The sequence below is a fragment of the Barbus barbus genome (assembly GCF_936440315.1).
Source record: "Barbus barbus genome assembly, chromosome: 15".
Taxonomy (NCBI): domain Eukaryota; kingdom Metazoa; phylum Chordata; class Actinopteri; order Cypriniformes; family Cyprinidae; genus Barbus; species Barbus barbus.
The window spans coordinates 17118358-17140653 of NC_136743.1; the positions used below are offsets into that span (position 1 = coordinate 17118358).

Below are 22296 nucleotides of genomic sequence, written 5' to 3' on the forward strand. Positions count from 1 at the left end.
GTAGCTCAAGACAAATGGGAGGATACAAATCCATGCCAGGCATAGGTTCTGCCTCATGGATCTGCCAATCTGGGATGGTGCTACAGATGGAAAAAAGACGCAAGTACCACTCTTCCCTAAAAAGGTACATTTGAAGCTCAAGAATGGAGCTACCGGGAACATAAAATCCTCAAGCACATTTTATTGCATCGTTCTGGCCTGCTCTAAACTTCAAAACTCCCAAGAGCAGAGAAAGAAAGGAAAGACCTGCTAAGGTCCACATCTCTCCCAATTTCTGAAGTACAAAGCCTATAATTTACATAATAAATAATAGTTTAGAATTCAGATACGTTACATTGCAAATATGGAAATATTAAGGATACACGATATTAATAGGCTTATATTATATAGGCTATTAATTGCACAGTGTGAGATTCATTGGTCCTCACAGAACTTTGTGAGATCGCGATGAACAAAGAGTGACAGCTTTATTGGTTATGAGCACTCTTTGCGAGCTTTCTAAGCAATCCAATTCAAATGTAGAACTTTGTTTTTTGCCCACACACAATTGCAAAGTTTTGGGAATAACATCTGCATATTTATGCGGGATTCACTCTCGAAGTAGCAGCATATTGATAGCAATAGAAGGGACAAAATATGTGAAAATGTGCATTAAGAGAGCACCCCCACTTATTTCAGAAGCAGCCTTAGTGATTATTTCTGGAACCTGGTTGATATGCTTCTATAACTATATACAAAAACAACAAAATACAAATGTACTACATAAAATAATTTAATAAATGCATATTTACAATTTAAGCACTTAACTAAAATAAGTATTAATAAAATTAATAACTAGAGAAGGCTAACTATATTGCTTCCATTTAGTGAGAAAAGCCTGCTCTTCACTTGAATTAGAAAAAAAAAAGCTTTTCTGGTCTTCAGTGATGCGAGGATAACGTTTGAGCATACACACAATATCTGAGTGAGACCCGAGCCAATTCATAAAAGAACAATGTAGATTTAAAAGCACACGTCCAGTTTTGTGCGAGTGACGGAAATCCGCGTGCGAGTGGAGAGATTCGTGCTCGCGCATTACATGATCGTGTAACATTATGCACTCTCGACATCTGTCATTTAGATCACGATAAAATGCCTAAAATTAATAAAGAAGAGAAGAAAGCGGCCCTAGGCAGCTGCCTACACATGCCAAGATACGCCAGATGCAGTTAGAAATTAACTAAAAACAAGCCTATCGCAAGACATCTGGTAGGGGGGGCACCTGGGGTGGCCAACCAAATTTCAGGGGGGGCCGGTGCCACCCCTGGCCACCACGTAGACACGCCCCTGGTCTAGTGGGCTTTGTTTTCAAGTGCACAAATCATGATTAAAGGAGACATATTATGCCCCTTTACAATATGTAATTAAAGTCTCTGGAGTCCGCAGAATGTGTCTGTGAAGTTTCAGCTCAAAATACCCCAAAAATCATTTATTATATAATTTTGAAAATGTCTATTTTGAGTGGAAGCAGAAACACTCTGATTTTCGTGCCCGTTTCTTTAAATCCAAATGAGCTGCTGCTCCCGCCCCCTTTCCAGAATAGAGCTGCAACATTTCAGCTCGTACCTGCTAAAAACATCTGTTTTAGTTCTGATTATCATGTTTATCGCTCTGAAATCATGCGTTTTAAACCATTTTAGTTTAAACTTCTGATATACGGTTTTCTGAGCGCACACATCTGAAGCACACAGACAGAAAGCGGCTGTCACAGCATGCGAGTACTAAACTAAGTTCTCATTCACATACAAGTTTACGTTAAAAACACACGAGTGAAAAACAGTCAGTTATGTCGGTGAAGGTAAACAGCTGGGAAATAAATCGCATGATTATTTTAGATCTGTGTGGCAGCAGCATACAGTAAATAAATCAATAAATCCACTGCTCTCTTGTCTCCTCTGAGACTCTAAATAGTGTTTTGTGCTCGTCTGTGCAGCCAAAGGCAGAACAGTTAGCATGCTTTGCTCAAACATTCACCATGGCATTAGAACTGGTACACCATTGTCGCTTGTGAAATCAAAATGACGGCGCCATGGGTGGAAATTTACAGATTAAGGGGCGGTAATATTATAATGCGATCCCTTTGCCACGTCACCAAGGGAGCGAAATCAGGCGCGCTCGTTTTTTCAGAAGCTTGCAGAAAAAGGCACGTTTCACGTTTCCTTGGTTGGTAGATGCACCGGGGACCTGATTATAGCACTTAAAACCTGGAAAAGTCAGATTTTCATGATATGTCACCTTTAAGGCTAGAAGGGATATGTATGGTGCTACATGGCATTCACTGTTCTTCTGCTGGCAGTTATCAAACAGCGTTGCATTACTGCGGGAGCCCCCTTCTGGATTGGGGTTGAATTGCCTGTATTCGTCGTTAGGCCTCATGCACCAAACCGAGATGTCCGTACCGTGACGGTTCGGTACGAATACATGTACCGTGCCACCCCTATATAATATGTAGTGTAGATGAATATATAATCATGAATATACATGATGAATTGTACATAAAATCTCTCTCTATAGTGTCATATACAGTTGCTATATACTGTACAAACAGTAGCAGAGTAGTTCTGCATGCACGAAAGGATGCCAAAAGTTTAACAGAGAGATATGGGTCAGCGCAGAAGCGGGTCGGGGGAGGAGGGACAGGGTACAGGGGTACAGCAAGGCGAGTGTCTTCTCTCTGTTACCAGTAGGAGCGCCTGCTCTTGCAAAAGCTGTTGCTGCAGGATTTCGAGCTGTCTCTGTTCCTCCTCCAACTGACGACGGATATACTCCTACAGACCAGTCGCGACGCAAGAGACAGAAAGACAGGAAAAAACAGAAGAGTGAGTTTATCACAGTTTGTACAGGATTTAGAGTGAAAGTGTGACAGGAGAAGACCACAGAAGATGAATAAGTGTGAGATGAGTAGAACAGCAAAATTACAGAATGAGAGCTATCCAACTACAACCATAGAAAGATATAGCTAGTTAGCTAGAATGACAGGTTTTGAATGATAGCTAGCCATCTAGAAAGACAAAATCATAACTAGAACAACAGAGACTTAGATAGAACCACAGACTCAACAATAGCTAGCTAAACATAGAGCCATAGATACAACTCTGTATAGAATAAAAGCTAGTTAGATAGAATACCAGCTAGCTAGCGAGATAAAATTATAGACAGAACAATAGCTAACTTGCTATCACCATAGATTGGAAAAAGATGCCTAGATAGATAAAATGATAGATAACAAGATAGAACAACAGCAAGAATGACAGCTAGATAGACAGATAGCTAACTAAATTGAAACATAGCTAGGTATAACAACAGCTACCCTGTTGAAAAAAACAGCATATGCTGGTTAGGTAGGTTTTGAAGCATGTCTGCTGGTTTAAGATGGTCCTTAGCTGGTTTAAACTGGTCATATGCTGGTCCTGAGCAGGAGCTATCCAGCCTATGTTGGATTTTTCAACAGGGTAGCCAGCTAGAACCATAACGAAAGCTAACTAACTGAAACAGTAGCTGCTAGCTAGCTAGAACCATGATCTGAAAAAACAGTTAGTTAAATAAAACCATAGTAAGAATGATAGCAAGACAGAATAATAGCTTGTTAGATAGAACGATAGCTAGTAGAAGAATTACCGTTATGAAAATTAACCATGGTTTTACTACAAAAAAAAAGTTACTATAGTTGAACAAATTAACCATGGTTTTGCTACACTAACCATAGTTTAACCATGGTATTTGTAGAAAAACTGTGGTTATACATAAAAAAAATGGTTACAACACTTTTACTATAATAAAACCATGGTTAATTTTCCTGAGGAGATAGCTAGCTAGACTTAATAGATAGAAAAATGATAGCTGCCTAGATAGAATAACATGATTGTTATAAGAAAGAAAGAAAACAAAGTAATTTTTAGCCAGAGAAAAGTTATTGTGAAAAAAAAAAAAAAAAAAAATGAAGTGAAAGATCAGGTACACAATTTAATGAAGCAGTGTAGACCTGTTGAATGCGTGGGAGAGAAGAGAAAGAACAGAGTTGATAGTGTGATGAGCGAAGAGCGGGTGTAAACGTGTGAAGAGAAAGAAAGAGCACACTGGGAGTTTGTAAATAAGCACACCTGAAACAGTGTGCCTGAGAGAACAAAATAGGTGGGAGACTATTCTAATAGTGAGAGCAGAGAGGGGAGTGTAATCGCTGTGTTCTCAAGAGCAACTGTGAGATGATGATGATTATGATGATGATGATGGAAAAACCTTTTCAGCGCGAGCGGTGTGTGAGCGAGCGTGCGGGTCAGAGCTCTGGAAAACAGCGGCCATTAACAGAGCCATTCTTAGAAATGTACCGACAGCTCTGCGAGGTAATTAACCTCACCCACACAAATGAAAGAGAGATGTTCTCTTCTATTTATCAAGTCAGTGACTCAGCCGTCCCTTCATACATCATGAGATGTGTGGGGGAATGGTTCAAGGTCATGTGGCCGCACACACACATATCCCAGTTAAGGATGTTAGATGGTCAATCTTCCTGGAGCAGATAAATAGAAAAGCAGGAGTGCTGTGTGCTCATTTCCCGTGTCTTATCTGGCTCTCCACAGAACCTCTTCGTTACGGAGCCATTCACAGGGTTACTTTAACAACAATTAACTTCCATTAATTGAGTGTGTAGTTGGTTTCCAGCTGTGTCATCGGAGCAGTGCCGTGTATACCTGCTCCCTTTCGGCCTGTCTCCTCTCCTCCTCTCGACGGAGCTGCTCCTCATAGCGATGCCTCTGCTCTCTCTCCTGCTGCTTCCTGAGCTCACGCTCACGCCGCTGTTGCTGTGAGACGCACACACACAATCATGCAGCTGAATAACCTGTTGAGTGTAGAAGCATTTTTTCCTCCACATCCTCTGGTTTCCTCGGAGTAAAACTCAACTGGAGTGTGTCGTTTGTTAGTGTGTGATGCTATTGGCACGTAAAATGGACAATTCAGCCAGACCAGCTGATGTCCTCCATTATCCACATCAGTAGGTTAGAGCTGGGTGATATGGCAAAAATATATTTTAGACCTCAATATTTATCAGCCTTTTGATGTCAGTATATCTCAATATTTATGTATTTGCTCTGAAAGGGTAGTTTTATTTTAGTAAATAATACTATAACTTTTATTGAATTTTTTTATTTTACGATAATAACCATAGTATGTTTAATTATTTTCATTTATAAGCACAGATAAAATGTACAATCTAATTTTACTAAAACATTTTAATAAATGAAAAATTACCAAGAAGGAATATCTTAAACATTTTTGAGCAACAAATGAAGCGCAAAGTTTGATTCATTGAAACTGTAAGTTTGATTAATTTACGTAAATCAATTCAAACAGACTAAGTCAAACACATTTTTGCTACACAATAACCCATTTTTTATCATTAGTTTAAAGCATTAGTTACAGTATTTAAGATTCTTAATGTCAAACAAAAAAGCGCATTAAAATCACTTTAATAGTCGCAATATTTTTTAATAAAACCAGCAAAATCACTGTGGATATTCTGCGATTATATATTACCATACATAATATATTACTCTTGGCCTTAGTAGTCATATTCCAAGAATAGACTTCACACAAAGCTAGCTTATCATTACCATGCTGAATTTCCTGCTTCCCACAATGCACTGTTCCTTAAAATAGCCCTTGGCCTCAAGCTACACTGTGCCTGGTGTTAAAGTCATCACTCGCTGTAGGAGAGGAATTCTGGTCTGAATTTGTGTGTAACTGCTAATCTTTATATTCTCCAAATAAATACTAAAGATCTCTTAAATCACTGAGCAGATCTAAGTGAGCAAATGCAGAGAGCCTCAATTCATGGATTTATATTAAGAAAAGCTCCTTTTATATGAGCTCAGAGCAGCTGAAGTTATGTCATGAGACTACAGCTGGTGTAAACCTTGGCAGTTATTGTAAACACACTATGGCTTGCACACAAACGCGCACGGCCGCACGCACACACACAATGATGTACCTCTTCTAATCGGCGCCTCTGTTCTTTTTGTTCCTCAATGCGTTTCTGTCTCTCTGCCAGTAGTTGGTGCTTGTGTCCCTCGTTCTGCTGTTGTTCCAGCTGTAGTCTGCGCAGGGCCTCTGATTCTTCTTGATTGTCCAGCTGCAGCCGTAGGAAATCCCTCCTCAGAGTGGACTCTCTGGGTATGTTATTGATGGAGCTGTATAGAGATGGATGAATGAATGAATCAGTTTGTCTCATATACCCACATCCACACATCCAGTACAACCCCCCCAACACCTCATGCGGGATGTACCTGGGTTCTCCCATGTCGTGCTCCTCCTCCTCCTCTTCACTCCCGCTGTACTCGATCTCTGTCTCACCTGCAGGTGTGAAAATGTCCTGCAGTCACATTTCAGACATGCAAAACCCTCCCTGATGGGATCCCTGTCAGGTACCTTGACATTCTGTGTCCTTAAAGCATATGTCTGCTTTTAAAGTGCCAATATTCTATGATTTTGTAGCTTTTCCCTGAAGTGCACTTATGATGGTCAAGGATTCTAGCACCAGTCACAAATATAATTTAGTTTTTAATTACTATTTTTTTTACCCTCTCTCTCTGACACTTAAAATTACACAAGCTGTACTATCGTACCTTTAAGGAAAAGCCGTATTTAATAGAATATCTGACAAGTAGCACTTACAGCAAAGAAATGTTTTTTTTTTGAGCAAAGCATTTACCAAAAAGAACTTATGGTTAAGAGTATTAAAAATATAGTTGTTAAAAATGAGGACAAAAATTATTTCAACACTTTCTGGTTGTGTCTAAATATATTTGTTAATAATTACTGTAAAACTTGATAATATTTAGTTTTATATTTTCATTGTGAATAAAGTTTGTGGATAAGTCAAAATATGTTTTGGGGCCATTGTATACATTTGCATTCAAAAGTTTTCTATTTTGTAAAATTATATGGCAAAGCTGAATTTTCAGCAGCCATTACCCCAGTCTCCAGTGTCACATGAACCTTCAGAAATCATTATAATATGTTCATTTGCTGCTCAAGAAACATTTCTTATTATCATAGTTGAAAACACTACAATGTGATACTTTTTTCGGGGTTTATGATGAATAGAAAGCAAGCAGCATTTTTTTTTTAAATACAATTCTATAACAATAACTGTTCTACTGTCACTTTTGCTCAATTTATTAATTTCTTTAAACTTTAGTGTGTATATATTTGTAAAATTTAAAAATACAAACATTCACTGATTTACTAAAGGCAGCAGCTATTTGCACTAAGTGTAAATGGCAATTAGATTCTATTTACACTATGTTAAAATAGCAAGATTTTCTGCTATTTATACTACTTATTGCAAATAGTGGCAATTATCTGCCCCTTAGTATTGTAGTACATTATAAAACAGTACGCTATAATAATGTATTGAGTGTAAATTGTAGTTTTAATTCAAATTAGGCTATTACCGTATTAACCCGAATATAAGACGATGCTTTTTTCTTGGAACTACATCTGATAAAAAGTGGTGGTCTTATATTCAGGGTCTAGACTTTGACATGTCAATAATACACCCACAACAATAGGTGGCACCAAATACACGTAAAACGAGTGTGCCATGAAATATGTAATGTAATGTGTGTTGTAATAATGTTAGAACATCGCGAGTGAAAGCTTACAGCAGCATGAGTCGTGAGTGTCATGTTAGCCTGATGGGAACAAACATCCTCTGTAAATGATTTTATAATGCAAGACAGTAGCCTACCCAGATTTGAAGGCTACAATAAGATTTCACTTCTACTGATAGTGAAATTTTGCTAGGCTACTATGAGATGGATAGCCTAATTGTTATATAATTCAGATGGGCTACCTGTTATTTTTATGGTATATCAAAAAGTGTATATTTTAAATGTAATTGTTGGTACATTTTACCAGTATTTACCATACATTCAAAGCAAAAATTAAAATAGGAACAAAAAAATTATAATTCTTAATAAAACACAAGATTTGGTTTTCAAATGCCTTTTCCAAAAGGTACATCTTGAAAAAGGGGGGTCGTGTTATAATCAGGGTCATCTTATATTTGGGTCAATACGGTAAATGGACGCCACCTTATCGGGACAATAAAGCCCTCCCTACACCTACCCTAACCCTACCCGATACTTTATTTTCAACTTTTTGATAATTTCCAAAATAAATGCCTTTCCGATGCGATATGAGATTTGAAATGGGAGGAAAAAAAAGTTCGGCAAAAGGCGGGTTCGAACTCGGGTTGATTGCGCCAAAAAGCAGGTGCCTTACCATCTACACCACTGAAACTGATATTGATAAAGAGTCTTTTTGCAGTATTGACTATCCCAATCACACGACGGTGGGCAGAGTTAGTGTAAATAGCCTTTGCCAACAAGGCGGGCTATTTGCACTTAGTGTTAATAGACACTCCGTTTACTAAAATTCTTTGGTTTAGGTCTAAATTATCCTCAGATAACTCTCTTCTTATTATTTATAACCGCACAGCAACATCCCTTCATTTTCAACCTTTATTTTGAGATTACATTAAAATGGCCATTTGGAGAAGAGAAATACTGCTAAACTCTTATGTAATATAACTTCAAAGAGCAATTTATAGGGGCTATATGGGGAAAAAAGACAAGCCAAATGGAAAATGGGGAATGCAGGTCATGTGTTATGTGATAAATGCTAAATGTCAGCAGAGATAGAGCATCTGGTGAGGGTATTTTCCCAGCTGTGTGCTGCACGTGGCTGTTCCATCTTCATGGTTGCTCACTTGTTTTTGTGTGTTCAAGAAAGCGTGTAAAGTCGAAACGGGGCATATCTGATTTGACCTGTTAATATATAAAGCTTATCAGGTTGCTCACCTCTCTCGCCTCTCTTCTTCTTGGTGCGGTCGATGTGGTCCTTGAGCTGAATACGGATCTGTTTCTCGTGGGGCAGGTCTCGGATAAAGGGATGTTTGAGGAGCTGCTCTGTGCTGGGTCTCTGGTTGTGGTTTTTCACCAGACAGCTCTCAATGAATGACTGGAACTTTTTAGACCTGCAGATATGAGGAAGAGCTTGAGGGGAACACTGTGGGCTCATCTCCCTCTTTATTTTTGGCTTCTTGTATTGTCAAGCTGTCTGGCAAGAGCGAGTTTGTTTACAAGTTTAGGAATCATGTACTTATCAATTGCTGTTAACAAAGAAACCTGTATGTCTAGCGTGACAAGCAACCTTTCTCAAGGCGTTTGCACTTAAATGGGCTGACATACCGAATGAAGATCACATGTGACAGATGAAGTGAACAGTGAATAAGTGTTCAGGACTTTCTGATTAAAAGTAGATGGGACAGACTGCTTGGGAGATCTTGTTTGGTCTCGCAGAATCTCTGGACTGGGGGTCTGTCTTTGTGACCTTTGTGAACAAAGAGAGGGGCACTCACCACTTCTTGGACTTGAGCCTGGGAGCCGGGTTTCTAGGAATCAGAAACAGGGCTCTCATTGGGTGCATATCACAAAGGGCTGGGGGGAGAGAGAGGAGAATGTTAACACTGGATGTGTTGTGCAGTCCAAAACAGTCCAGCAGATCTCAGCCCAGCTTTAAGAAATAGACAGGACAAAATATCCAGTAGAGTTTATGTGCCAAAACATAAAATCAGATTGCATATTTCTGTTTATTATCTCTTGAATGCTTAATTCTGATTGGACAGTGATCAGGACCATGACAAGAAGAAATATATTTATGGCTTCTATATAAATATCTCTTACATACGATAAAGACCTGCTCTTGTCATAAAGGACTTTTATTATGTATTGCACTCACAATGACACCCATTCAAAATGTGCACAGAAAGCTGGCTACTAAAGGCTTTATTCACACTGCTGTTAAACATGGCTCAAATTGGATTTTCCCCCCTTACATGTGACACCAATCGTGTGCTTGATTTACCCATGGGGTGAAAAACGCAAAAGCAAAGCAAAAAACAAAACAAAACAAAAACGCAAAACAGAAAACAAAAAGCACAGAGCAAAAAAAAATTCAAACAATAAATAGATAAAAAAAAAAAAAAAAAAAAATTAATTAATTAAATGTATATTAAAAAAACAGAACATTAATACATTTCCAAAACCATTTAAACTATACTGATATACATTAGCACACATATATTGAGACACTTGTTTTGAACAGTGACAACGGATGTCACAATGCAAATTCTAATGCTTAAATTGAGTGCATAAATTCATATTAAATTATATGATTGTATTTGCTGATGATGTTAGGATGAATATTCCAGGGTGGGGTGTTTTACACATCTAGGTCAGTTTCGCAGCATTGCCTGTTCAGACAAGTGCATGATATGAGCCATATTTAAAAATCGTGTGAACACCGTCAAAGCATGTAGTTCTGGTAATATATTCTGTAAATGCTTTCTTGAACTGACACTGAAAATACATCTATTTCTCAAATGCGCTGCATTAGTTTTCAGCATGCCTCAATATAAAACCACTCACGAACAATATCAAGCATCAACAAGAGGTTAAAAACTCAATTTTCAACATGTTTGTGAAGTCCAACAGCTCGCTTTCAACAAATCAACCAAATATGAAGCTAATACCAATTCTGGAACAGGATTGTGCGGCTTGAATAGACGCAGATGGCAAGTATCAGACTACATGGGCAGGTGCGAGCGAGTTCCCAGCACAGAATGGTCGCGGTTTGAGGGTACAATGTCTTTCAGCCTGGCAGCAGGGATGGCAAGCTCATTCCAAACTAGAGGACGGTCGAGCTTAGTGAGTTTGACCAGCAATGTCACTTTTGGACACAGATCTGTTGCTACATAACGAGGGCCAATATGCCAGTGCCAACACACACACATTTCCATTTGTTGTCAGCAGTCACAACGGTGAGTCATCTCTCCAATGGACTACATAAAAAAAAAAAAAAAAGGCAGATTTGTCCTCAAGTGCACTGCCCAGCAGCTTTCTGTCCCCTGGCCAAAGCAGTACCACCCTGCCAGGGCACCTTCCTACAGGATTATTCCCCTCTCTAGCCAGGACAAGATCACTACAGTCTGCCTGCCCTTTTGCCTATCCGTCACTGCTCAGCCATCTGTGAGACAGCCTTCCACTGAGAGCGGCTCACGTGGCTTGTTCAGACTCTGACCGCGAGAACGGTCTTATATATCCAGCAGATGCAACGAAGAGGTCTGTGACATTCACATATGTTTCAGCCAATGTCATAATACAACGCGACTCAACATACGGCAATTTTTTTATGCGTTGGCTTGCATCCATCAAGTTTCAAAATGAAGATACATTTATTTGCAAAATACAGTGTGTGCAGAATTATTAGGCAAGTTGATATTCTGGTCATATTTTTTTTCCAAGAACATTTTACCAATTCCAAACCACATCAATCTTAATAACTACTATTGATTTTGTATTTAATCATTTATAAGTGATATATAATTGTCCATGAAGGCTGAAAGTCAAAAACTCATTTCAGGTTTGCAGAATTATTAGGAAGGTTTTCTTTTACAGATAAAATGAGCCAAAAAAGATTATATCAACTTGCCTAATAATTCTGCACACACTGTATTTAATTCAGTGTAGGCACTGCTTCAGGGTTATTTAATAAATTTTTTTGTTAAACTTGCACAAAGTGAGGATTGTGCTTTGATGACCTTGAAAATTGAAGTAGCCCTGTCCTGATGTAACTTTGGATGGTGTATACCTTTTCTATGAAAACATAGCTTAAATCCCAATATACACAAAGCAGTGAACCATTTTACTCACGTGGGGCTCCTTCAGCCATCTCAATGGCTGTGATTCCCAAAGACCACAGGTCACTCTGAAACACAAGAGAGGAAACTTCACATGACATGGGACACAAAAACTTAAGATTACATACACAAGTTTAGAAATATTAGATAAACTATTACCGAACATAAAATTAACCTAGTAAAAAAAAAGAAGTTTGTATGCCCCTTAAAATGGTGTAAAATTGGTCTGTCCCATCTAAGAGGTCTTGATCTTCTTGAATGTAAATAACCAACAGATTTTCAAACAAGAAATGTAATTTTTAAAATTATTTTTCAAACAAAAACAAATGAATTGCAGTGAGAATATTTTAATTACACTTGTAAGATTTTTTATGTTTTTTTAAGAAGTTTCTTCTGTTCATCAAGGCTGTATCTATGTGATCAAAAATACAGAAAAAAACAGTTATTTTGTGAAATATTATTGCAATTTAAAATAATTATTATTTTAATAATAATTGTGTTACAATATACAATGCTATTCAAAATTTGGGGCCAGTGCATTTATTTTGAGAAATCAATTTTATTCAGGAGGGATGTGTAGTTAAAATGAATAAAAAGTCATAGTAAAGACTTATATTGTTAGAAAAGACTTATACTTTGAACAAATGCTGCTCTTTTTAACTTTGTATTCATCATAGAATCAAAGAAAAGTTTCACATGTTCCAAAAAAACAATATGAAGCAGCACAACAGTTTCAACACTGATAATAAATCAGCATATTAGAAGGATTTCTGAAGGATCATGTGACACTGAAGACTGAAATGATCATGACAGATACAAATCTAATTAATACAGGTCCACACGCCGTATTAGCACGCCATTTTAAAATACTGAACTGAAGGTCCTATAAAAGGAACATGTAAGCATGTCTGTCTGAGTGTGTAGTAAAATCGCTTGAAGTTGTCGAGCTCATAATCATAAGTGGGACTTATAAAGTTTGTGATAGCATGAGACCAGCTATGTTGTTATTTTTATCCTGCAGTGCTCCCCGTCTGTGTAATTCATAAATGTGAATTTATTATGCACAGTATAATCAGATGACTGACTTTGAAACCGAGTAGTTTTCTGTAAAGATAACAGGCTTGTATTAATAGTGGAATGTTTATTTGCAAAGGCTAGCACTGCTAATGCCAGAGCTTGAGCTCGTGAAGCTCCGCCCTCGTCTCCGGGAGCAACAGCTCACTCGAATTTAAAGCAACACACTCAAAACAGCGCGTTTTGGCTCACACCCTAAAAGTGGCAATTTTAACAAGCTGTAAAAATTTATCTGTGGGGTATATTGAGCTAAAACTTACCTCAGAGACTTATTTTACATCTTGTAAAAGGGGCATAATAGGTCCCCTTTAACAGCGCACACAATTTAAACTTAAGCAATAAGCCATGACAGCTTTTGTGTTACTGTATTACCACCTTTAAAGGGTATTATTAGGAAAAACCGGCATTGCCTTGTCACAGGAAGTGTCAGAAATTGTTTACCTTTATGAAGGCTTTTTTTTCTAATCGTATAACACACACAGCATGTTGGACATTAAATCTCAATTTAGATAATTATTGCTGCACTATAAGTGTAACAACAGAAAACAGTTTGCTGAAATACACTGCAATAATGTTTTGGTCCTTATGTTAGTTTATGCAGCTCTGCAACTTTACAGTAGATGTTGATGTACTTGAACTGATTTTCATTTTCTCCATCAAAATCCACTTTTTATTAACTCCACATTTAACACTTGTCTCTAAAACAGTAAATACAGAACCAATCTGACAGCTATAGTGCTGGAGAAGGCTCTACCAAACTCACAAGATACCACTAACAGAAAATTATTAAATATATATTTTTAAAAATGCACTGGTTAACTGCTGACTCTGTTCACATGTCATTCATTCAAGAGCTATTTCCTTCATTCAGACACTGGGATATCAGTTTAATTCTAAAACAGTCATGGTTTGCTTCAGAGCCACAATGATTCACCCATCCAAGATTCTCTACTTTATTGTTTCTCTCTACACACAGACGTAACCACAGATACGCAGACAACAAACCGGTGTGATAACCTTTAGGTTTCTCTTCCATGGAAGTCTGGCTGCCTGACAGTTTCTCTGGAACTAGTAAATACTAAAACAGACTGACAGATTCTATTGAAATCTGTTGAGTGCTTTGACTACATTTCAGAACACAAAGATGAGTGAAAGTTTCACCCTTCTATTATCTGTCCCTTCTTCAGAGGAAAGATAGACTTGCGCTGCTGATGTCCTCTTTTATTCCAAGGCATTGCCCATGAACAGAAACTGGTATCAAATGACTATTTTTAGCATTAGATTAAAAAAAGTTATGAATTATTCTCTAACACACAATTAACCCAGCTTGAAAAGTAGCTAGCTTTAAACTACATCAAATGTCTGTTTTCCCCTTTTTGACTGCAATCAATTAATTGAAATCACACAACAAACGTAAATTTTCTAAATTTAAAAAATCAGATCAGATGTGATGATAAAAAATAAATAAATATATATATATTATTATTATTTTTTTTTTTTAATAACTGCAGTACATTAAAAAAAAAACATGTCAAATATAATCAGATTTTGACCAAACACATTTTGCATTTTGCCATCACCAAAAAGTAAATTTTACTCAAGAATGTGACCTTTTAATATTAGCAACAGGGTTAAATTGCAAATCTGAATTAAGACGAATAGAAAATAAAACTGCTCATATATATAATTTACATTTTTCTGATTGTCTTTTTGCTGAGGATTTGTTGAAACAGGAAAAATAATTTCAAACAGGAGGCAGGCAAACCTAATACAGCTCAGGTTTTTATCAGTGGTGCTGAGCATTATGTCTATGACAAGTAGGCAATTTGATATGCCAACATAAATGCCATGCAGCAGAGAGTAAAACCACTGCACACAGATGACATTTCATACTGCAATAATATCACTTTCTTTCTTTACATTTGTCTGAGCTTTGAGCTAAACCAGGGATGAATTCTTAAACATACACTGAAACAGACTAGAGCCTAATGCTAAAAAAAAAAAAAACAAGCCAATATTTCTTTTGACAGGAAAGGGGAGGATGACTGCGTGTTCTGTTATAGTGACATTATCAACGCTGCCAGCCGCAGCACAGATCACTGTATTAGCGCGAGTGATTTGTGGATAATGCTGACTAAATTATTACCAAGGCGAGTTTATTAGATTTTGATTGCATATGCTCACGTGTGTATTGAGTAAATTGAGGAGCCGTGATCAATACTCTCCTCCTCCCGGTTAAATCACTGAAGACCAATTTGAAATGAGAGCACTCTTTTGTTTTACTGTTATAGAGTAGAATTTTCATTGGCTGCAGCCACACAGGAACAAAAAGTATATTTGAATGTTTTCTCACAACGTGATTATCACTTCAAGACCATGTAAAATATCATACGTCACAGATATATTTCTGAGTAAGGAGAACTCACCTTATAGTCATATGTGGCATCAGGATTCTCGTCACACGCGATGACCTCTGGTGCCATCCAATAAGGAGTGCCAATGAAAGTGTTCCTGCGGCTCACGGTGCGATCCAGCTGTGCACTCACACCAAAGTCCACTGGGGTTCAAATGAAATAGTTGGCGAGGAAAACAATCTGATTAGTTTTAAGTACGGCTGTCAAACGCAGCAGCAACTGCGATTAAATCGCATCCAAAATAAAAGTTTTTGTTTACATAATAAATATACACATTACACACACATATATCATGTATATATAAACACACACTCATGTATATATTTAAGAAAAATATGTTACGTTTATTTATTAAATATATTTATCTATAATATAAATTATATGAGTATAAATGTATACATGTAAATATTTTCAAAATATATGCTACGTGTGTCTATAATATATATATATATATATATATATATATATATATATATATATATATATATATATATATATATATATATATATATATATATATATATATATATATATATATATATATATATATATATATATATATATATATATACACACATACACAATACACACATATATTATGTAAGCAAACTTTTATTTTGGATGCGATTAATCATGATTGATCGTTTGACAGCACTAGTTTTAAGAAAACTCTGAGAGCCACAGAGGTACAACAGTTAGGACTAACTGTAAGAACTATAGACCTTATTCAAGGTAGTGTCATGTATAATATTTAATAGGAATGAAAACAAGGCTGTGAGGGATAGAAGTACAGTGCATTCAATGGACTGTTCTGTTATTTAAAAACAAACTGATTGTTCAGCTATCAGTTGTTGTGAAAATTAAGAGATCTAAGACCTTTATACAACGTGTGCCATTGTAAACACTATAATCTATCCCTCATAGTCTCGTTTTCATCCACATTAAATTCAACATGGCATCTAACCTGATTAAGGTCTATAGGCCATAATGCAATTACTTCACCACTGTGAGCAAACGAAGTAGAGACATCACCTAAAGTACAACTGAGACCCTTGTTACGAAGTTATTAAGCTATTCTTTTAGTGTAATGTCATGTACTAACCAGATGTGATGCAATAAAGTGATAAAAGCCATCTTTAAGATTTTGTTCTGACAAGTGAAAGATAGCATGGTGTGGTCACATTTACAGTTGCTGTGTGAAAATTTGCAAACAAAATACAGTCATTTCAGCTAAATTGTGAATTTTGCGCATGGGCGAAAAAGTTCCCAACACAGAATTCATTCATGTTAAAGTTCATCATTGACCAGCAGCAAATGACTATTGTGTGAGCGGTGCTTTATGTATTGCTATACTATTGCGAAGGACATTTTTTGTCAATCAACAGCTGTTACAAATAACTGTATTACATAAGAAGCTAGTTTAACTAGACATGATAAAATGAAAAATTAAAAACATTTACATGTGATAAATAAAATAGGTGCGCTGACATACAATTGCCTGTGCTTTCAGATAATTGGCCTCTCCTCAAAGTAAACAAGGAGATGTAATAAGATGAAATAATAACAAATGTTCTTAAGGCAGAGAGACAAAGAAAAGAAACTATTTGTTTTGAAAAGCTCCTTTCGCAATCACAAACCTTTAGCATTCAGCCTTCAGCTTATTTATGAAATCTGCTAGAGTAGCACTGTCAACTAAAGGATGATCAATTATTTACCCCAACACAGGCTAATTGATTTACCTCTGTTCCAGCCAACTCTGTCTCACAGTCAATGCTAATTTCCTCGCTGAGTCTTAAAGGGGGCACCGCTAAAGGACAACAGTGCATTAGCATTGCTGGGCCATGCTTCTTTCACATTCCTTTGCTTTGAAACCTTCTCTGCATTGTCACAGTGAGGCCTGTAAATGCTATGCAAAGTTATCCGAGCCAAAGGGCTGTGCTCTTACCTAGTTTGACCTCTGCGTTCTCTGTTAGCAGCACATTCTGGCCTTTGATGTCTCTGTGGATGACTTTGTGATGGTGGAGATGAGTGAGGCCCTGGAAAAAAGACAAACATGAATTAGGAGAGAAAAAAGGCAGAATCCTTCATTCACAAACTAGGTTATGAATGAGTACATTTAATAAATTGCATTTTACACTTAAAATGTAACAAATCTTTTTGTGAAATGTTCTTCCTTAACATTTATTCGCATTTTGCCATTCTTTAACATAAATGCAACTTGGTTTGTTAATGTGTCATCTAATGCAATGACATTTTTTTCTGTGGAACACAAAACGATTCATGCTCTAGATTTAAGGTCTTCTGAATGCCTACTACATACACTACTATTTAAACATTGGACATTAGTAAAAATGTATACTTTTATTTAGCAACGATACATTAAATTGGACAGTTTCTAAAAATTCTACTTAGAATGAATGTTCTTTTAAACTGTTTATTCATCAAAGCATCCTAGAAAAAAATTATCTCAGTTTCTACAAAAATATTAAAATTGACCCCAAACTTTTGAACAGTAGAGAATTTGATTAGATAGTTGAAATACACTATTTATATAGGCCAATCTATACTGTTGACCCGGTAGAATATCTCAGTACAGTTGTTTTGGACAGCAAGTACAGTTTGTTTAAAATAGCAAGCATGTTCCAAATGCTAGTTTAAGCACAGCAGGGATTGACAGTCAATAAAGCACAGTGACTTGAGCTGTTACCCTGAGGATCTCTCTGCTAATGTAGGCAGTCCAGTCTTCCCTCAGTGAGTTGCCCTTGGTGTTCTTGATCAGGTCTGTCACTGAGCCTGCGCCACAAAACTCCATCACCAGCTGTAGAGGAGACAACACAAGTCACTTCCTGCAAATCATAATCGTCCTTCTGTCTTTCACATAGTCCCTTAAGGACTCCATTAAATCAAAGTGAGAGATTTATGGCTTTGAGTCTATGTCTGATAGCTTTGAGGTCATCTATATGCTATTGTACTGCTACATTCATTTTTATTACATAAATACAATTTTAGCACTATACAGATTTGTGAACAATCAAACACTTTCTAAAATGATAATGTCATTCCCCTTTAATGTGTTCCGTTTCAATGGTAAAAATGTCAACAGAAAAGAAGACTCTTCATTAACCCATTTCAAGGGGTCTTGAAACACTTTCAAACACTTTTAGCCCCAAATCCCGTTTCTGTGCAGTTCTGTGCAATTTTGCCCTCGCCTACCATTTGATTATCAAAAATATATTAGAACAACCCACTTAAACTGCAAACAAACAAACAAACAGCACGATAGAGGCTGCCTGCTTTAATCAACCCGTAACTATTTCATGGGATTCAGGGGATTACGCCCCATTGAGCACTGGGTGGATTTTATTATATATTAAGACAAAAGGGAAAGTCCCACAGATCATTAAAAAACATGATAAATATTGCAGCATTCAACACAAACACCCAAGTAGGGACATTCAAATGGAGGACATAAATCTTTGAGCACCGCTCAACCGCAGGATAAAAGAGAGAGAGAGTGTGTCCATTAATATGCATGTGAATGCTGGGATAAATGGAGCAGACAGGAGGAAAGGCCTGTCACCATCGTCATGCGCTGAAGATCTGATACCCTCCTCTCCCACTGGTCCATGTCTCTCAGACCCAAGACGTGCAGTGTTTAAAAGGCTGCATCACTCAGGTTTTAATTGGACCTGATTTAGCTGTAAGAACGAAACTTGCTGGCAAGCACAAGAGATCAGGAGGGACTTTAACTTTAATATCTGATGTGAATTTCATTAATCTAGAAGTCCATGTCTTGTCTGACTGCTCAATTCAATAACAAAAAACAAAACAAACAGGAGTGAAAAGAAAGGGATGAAAAAACAGAAGAACACAATAACACTTCAAATTTTAACTCAAGTGACTCTGAAATGTCCTTGGGAAATTAATTGAAGTAAAAATTTATCTCTTTTCTTCAGGTGTCATGATTATTTGTAATAAGGGGAAGGGTAATTCCTCAGAAGCAAAAGGTGATATTACTGTAATACGGATAAGCCCATATTACAGAAGTTAATCATAGCCCATTAATCTTTGTCTGTTTGTTTTCCCGGGTGGAGGCAGTGAACTCTTACAGATGAAAACAGGATTTGTTCTCATGAATAGGGCAACTGATAAATAACTAAATCTACTGTTCTAGTTCATGAATCTGCAAAAATTTGTTTTGAGAAACACCTAAGTTTTTTTAAACACCTACCTCATGGAATTTACTTAGCGTAGAAGCTATATTTAATTTGCTGCAAATGAAAATGACAAGTATGGCCCATTAAATAGATTGCACTGTTGAGTACTTGACTGTTGTTTGTATAAAACATTGAAACCACATCTTTCCAGAACAAAAACAACTGTCTTGTAACCGTAGCCAAGTTACAAAAATACTAATCGCTTTGTCATGCTACAACACGCAACAAACGCAACAAATGAACAGAACACACCAGTTGTGGATATGAAAATGGCTGCAAAAATGTAGCTAGTCAGCTTAGCTGATCCTCAAACCCTCCGATTTAGCCTTATTCTGTTGTAATTGGAAGTGACTTGTGCTTCTAGCTCCTCTAATCGTACTTCAGTGGAGAGTGTCCTGTCTAGTCACGAGCCCTTGAGCACAGCCCTCAGGTTCAAATATTCCATGTCAGAGATGTGTGCTCAACCACACAACAGCCACTCAAGTTGGCTGCATCTGGAAATGGCCTACAGTTAAATAAGGAAACACTTTACATTATTCAGTTCTCTGAAACTGAACATTTGCTCCTGAGGCCAGTATGACAAAAAGGGAGAGTTCACCCAAAAATGAAAATTCTGTCATCATTTACTCACCCTCATGAGTTTCTTTCTTCCATTGAGCACAAAAGATATTTTGAAGAATGTTGGTAACCAAACATTTGTTGGTAGCCAGCCACTGACTTCCAAAAAATACTATGGGAGTCAATAGCTACCAGCAACTGTTTGGTTACCAACAATTTTCCAAAATTCTTTTTTTGTGTTCAACAGAAGAAAGAAATTCCCATTTTTTGGGTGAACTATCCCTTTAGAAAATGTGAAGTTCAAACAAGGATAAATCCATTGTGTAAGAACAGTTGAAGTTAAGCTCAGTAATCTTAAGGTCTAAGCAATTCATAATGCATTTATGACATACAAAACCACAACAACACACATAAAGAAACATCATGTGCTGATTGACCTCTTTAATACTTCATGAGAAACTTGCCATTTTTCTGTCTAGGATGCCATAAAGGAGGAAGAATGAGATCATTGAGCACTGCTCATGAGGCTTTTTTGGGTGATGGTGCTTCTCCATTTTAAGACGCTGACTCATTTTCACAGACTATCACACTCAGTCGTAGGTCGTGATTCAGCACCAATGCATGTCTCCTAGACAGAGAAGTGTTCATACAGTAGGACTGCTTGATGTTTAGACATTTTCGCAGCAAAATTAATCTCAATAGAATCAAAACTCAATTGCCACAGTTCACTCCTTTGAAAAGACCAGTATATGCTGTGTTTGATGCTCATACATAAAAGGATTAGTTCACTTCCAGAATAAAATTTACCCCCCCCCCCCCCCCCCCCCCCCATGTCATCCAAAATGTTCATGTCTTTTCTTCTTCAGTTGAAAAGAAATGAAGATTTTTGAGGAAAACATTCCAAGATTTTTCTCCAAATAGGGGACTTCAATGGGGATCAACGAGTTGAAGGTTCAAACTGCATTTTCAGTGCAGCTTCAAAGGGCTCTACACGATCCCAGCCGAGGAATAAGGGTTTTATCTAGCAAAACAATTGGTCATTTTCTTAAAAATATAAAAATTGATACTTTTTAAACCACAATTGCTCATCTTGCAGTAGCTCTGCGATACACGTCCACTACTTCATGCATTATGTAATCACGTTAGAAAGGTCACGCGTGACACAGGCAGAAGTAGTACCGAACTCCATCAGATTTTCTCCTCCAACTTCAAAATGTTTTCCGACATCGTTGTTTTACCTTTTTTTTTAATAAAAGTACGCTTGATTTAGTCTTTGCACGTTCACTTTGTGAACACTGGGTCGATACTTCCACCTACGTCACGCTTGACCTTTCCAACATGATTACGTAATGTGTAAAGTTGTGGATGTGCAGTTAGTGCAAGATGAGCATTTGTGGTTAAAAAGTATGTACATTTAAATTTTTTTTTTTACAAAATGACTAATCGTTTTGCTGGATAAGACCCTTATTCCTCAGCTGGAATTATGTAGAGCCATTTGAAGCTCCATTAAAAACTGCAAATATGACCTTCAACCCGTTTGTCCATGTTGAAGCCCACTATATGGAGAAAAATCCTGGAATGTTTTCCTCAAAAACCTTCATTTATTTCTTATTTTCAATTGAATAAAGAAAGACTTGAACATCTTGGATGACATGGGGGTGCGTAAACTATCCAGACATTTTTATTCTGGAAGTGAACTAATCCTTTAACTAACTTCATAATTTCGCCACACCATATAATTTTACGTCTATGTTAACCAACAAGCCTTTTTTAGGCAACCAAGCTCTAACAGCTAGTCCAGAAAAAAACGGCCTAAGATTAAGTGAAAATGACATGCTGGTGCTAACTGGTCTTTTTTTTAAAGGGCAGGCTTTCATTGCCTCCATGTCCTCTTCAACAGACTGAAAAGAATGTGCAATGTGCTGCAAACTAATCTTTGTGCGCTAGGACAAAACTGAAGGAGTAATTTATAGGCTTCAAGCTTAATTCAGAGTCCGAAGCACTAACTGCTGTGTTAAGTTAGTGTGAGCAAGTCAGTGCGAGCAATCGTAAAATAGAAAGTGTTTATGCAAGAACGTCCCTGAAGCTGAGTGCCACAGTGAATGAATTCCCTTGGAAACATGCACGCCAACTACCTGAAGAGCAGGAGCAAAATTGAATGTGGGTTTCAATCACTTGATCATGCCAAAAGCTTCTTACCCAATCTCTGTGACTTTAAGCTTTTGATTGGCAG

The 22296-nt window shown here is 37.2% G+C and overlaps 1 protein-coding gene across 1 annotated transcript in view; it reads right to left on the reverse strand.

Annotated features, from left to right (window-relative positions):
• The window catches only part of LOC306881299 (TRAF2 and NCK-interacting protein kinase-like), a 98778-nt gene that overhangs the window by 20056 nt on the left and 56426 nt on the right, over positions 1 to 22296 (reverse strand). Inside the window, exons 5-14 of the mRNA XM_079435316.1 lie at positions 17996 to 18106; positions 17234 to 17324; positions 15301 to 15431; positions 11814 to 11868; positions 9461 to 9539; positions 8901 to 9076; positions 6321 to 6387; positions 6026 to 6224; positions 4728 to 4838; positions 2721 to 2807 (exon numbers count right to left, since the gene is read on the reverse strand). Coding sequence (XP_079291442.1) covers positions 2721 to 2807; positions 4728 to 4838; positions 6026 to 6224; positions 6321 to 6387; positions 8901 to 9076; positions 9461 to 9539; positions 11814 to 11868; positions 15301 to 15431; positions 17234 to 17324; positions 17996 to 18106 — 1107 coding nt within the window. The remainder of the gene's footprint in view (positions 1 to 2720; positions 2808 to 4727; positions 4839 to 6025; positions 6225 to 6320; positions 6388 to 8900; positions 9077 to 9460; positions 9540 to 11813; positions 11869 to 15300; positions 15432 to 17233; positions 17325 to 17995; positions 18107 to 22296) is intronic.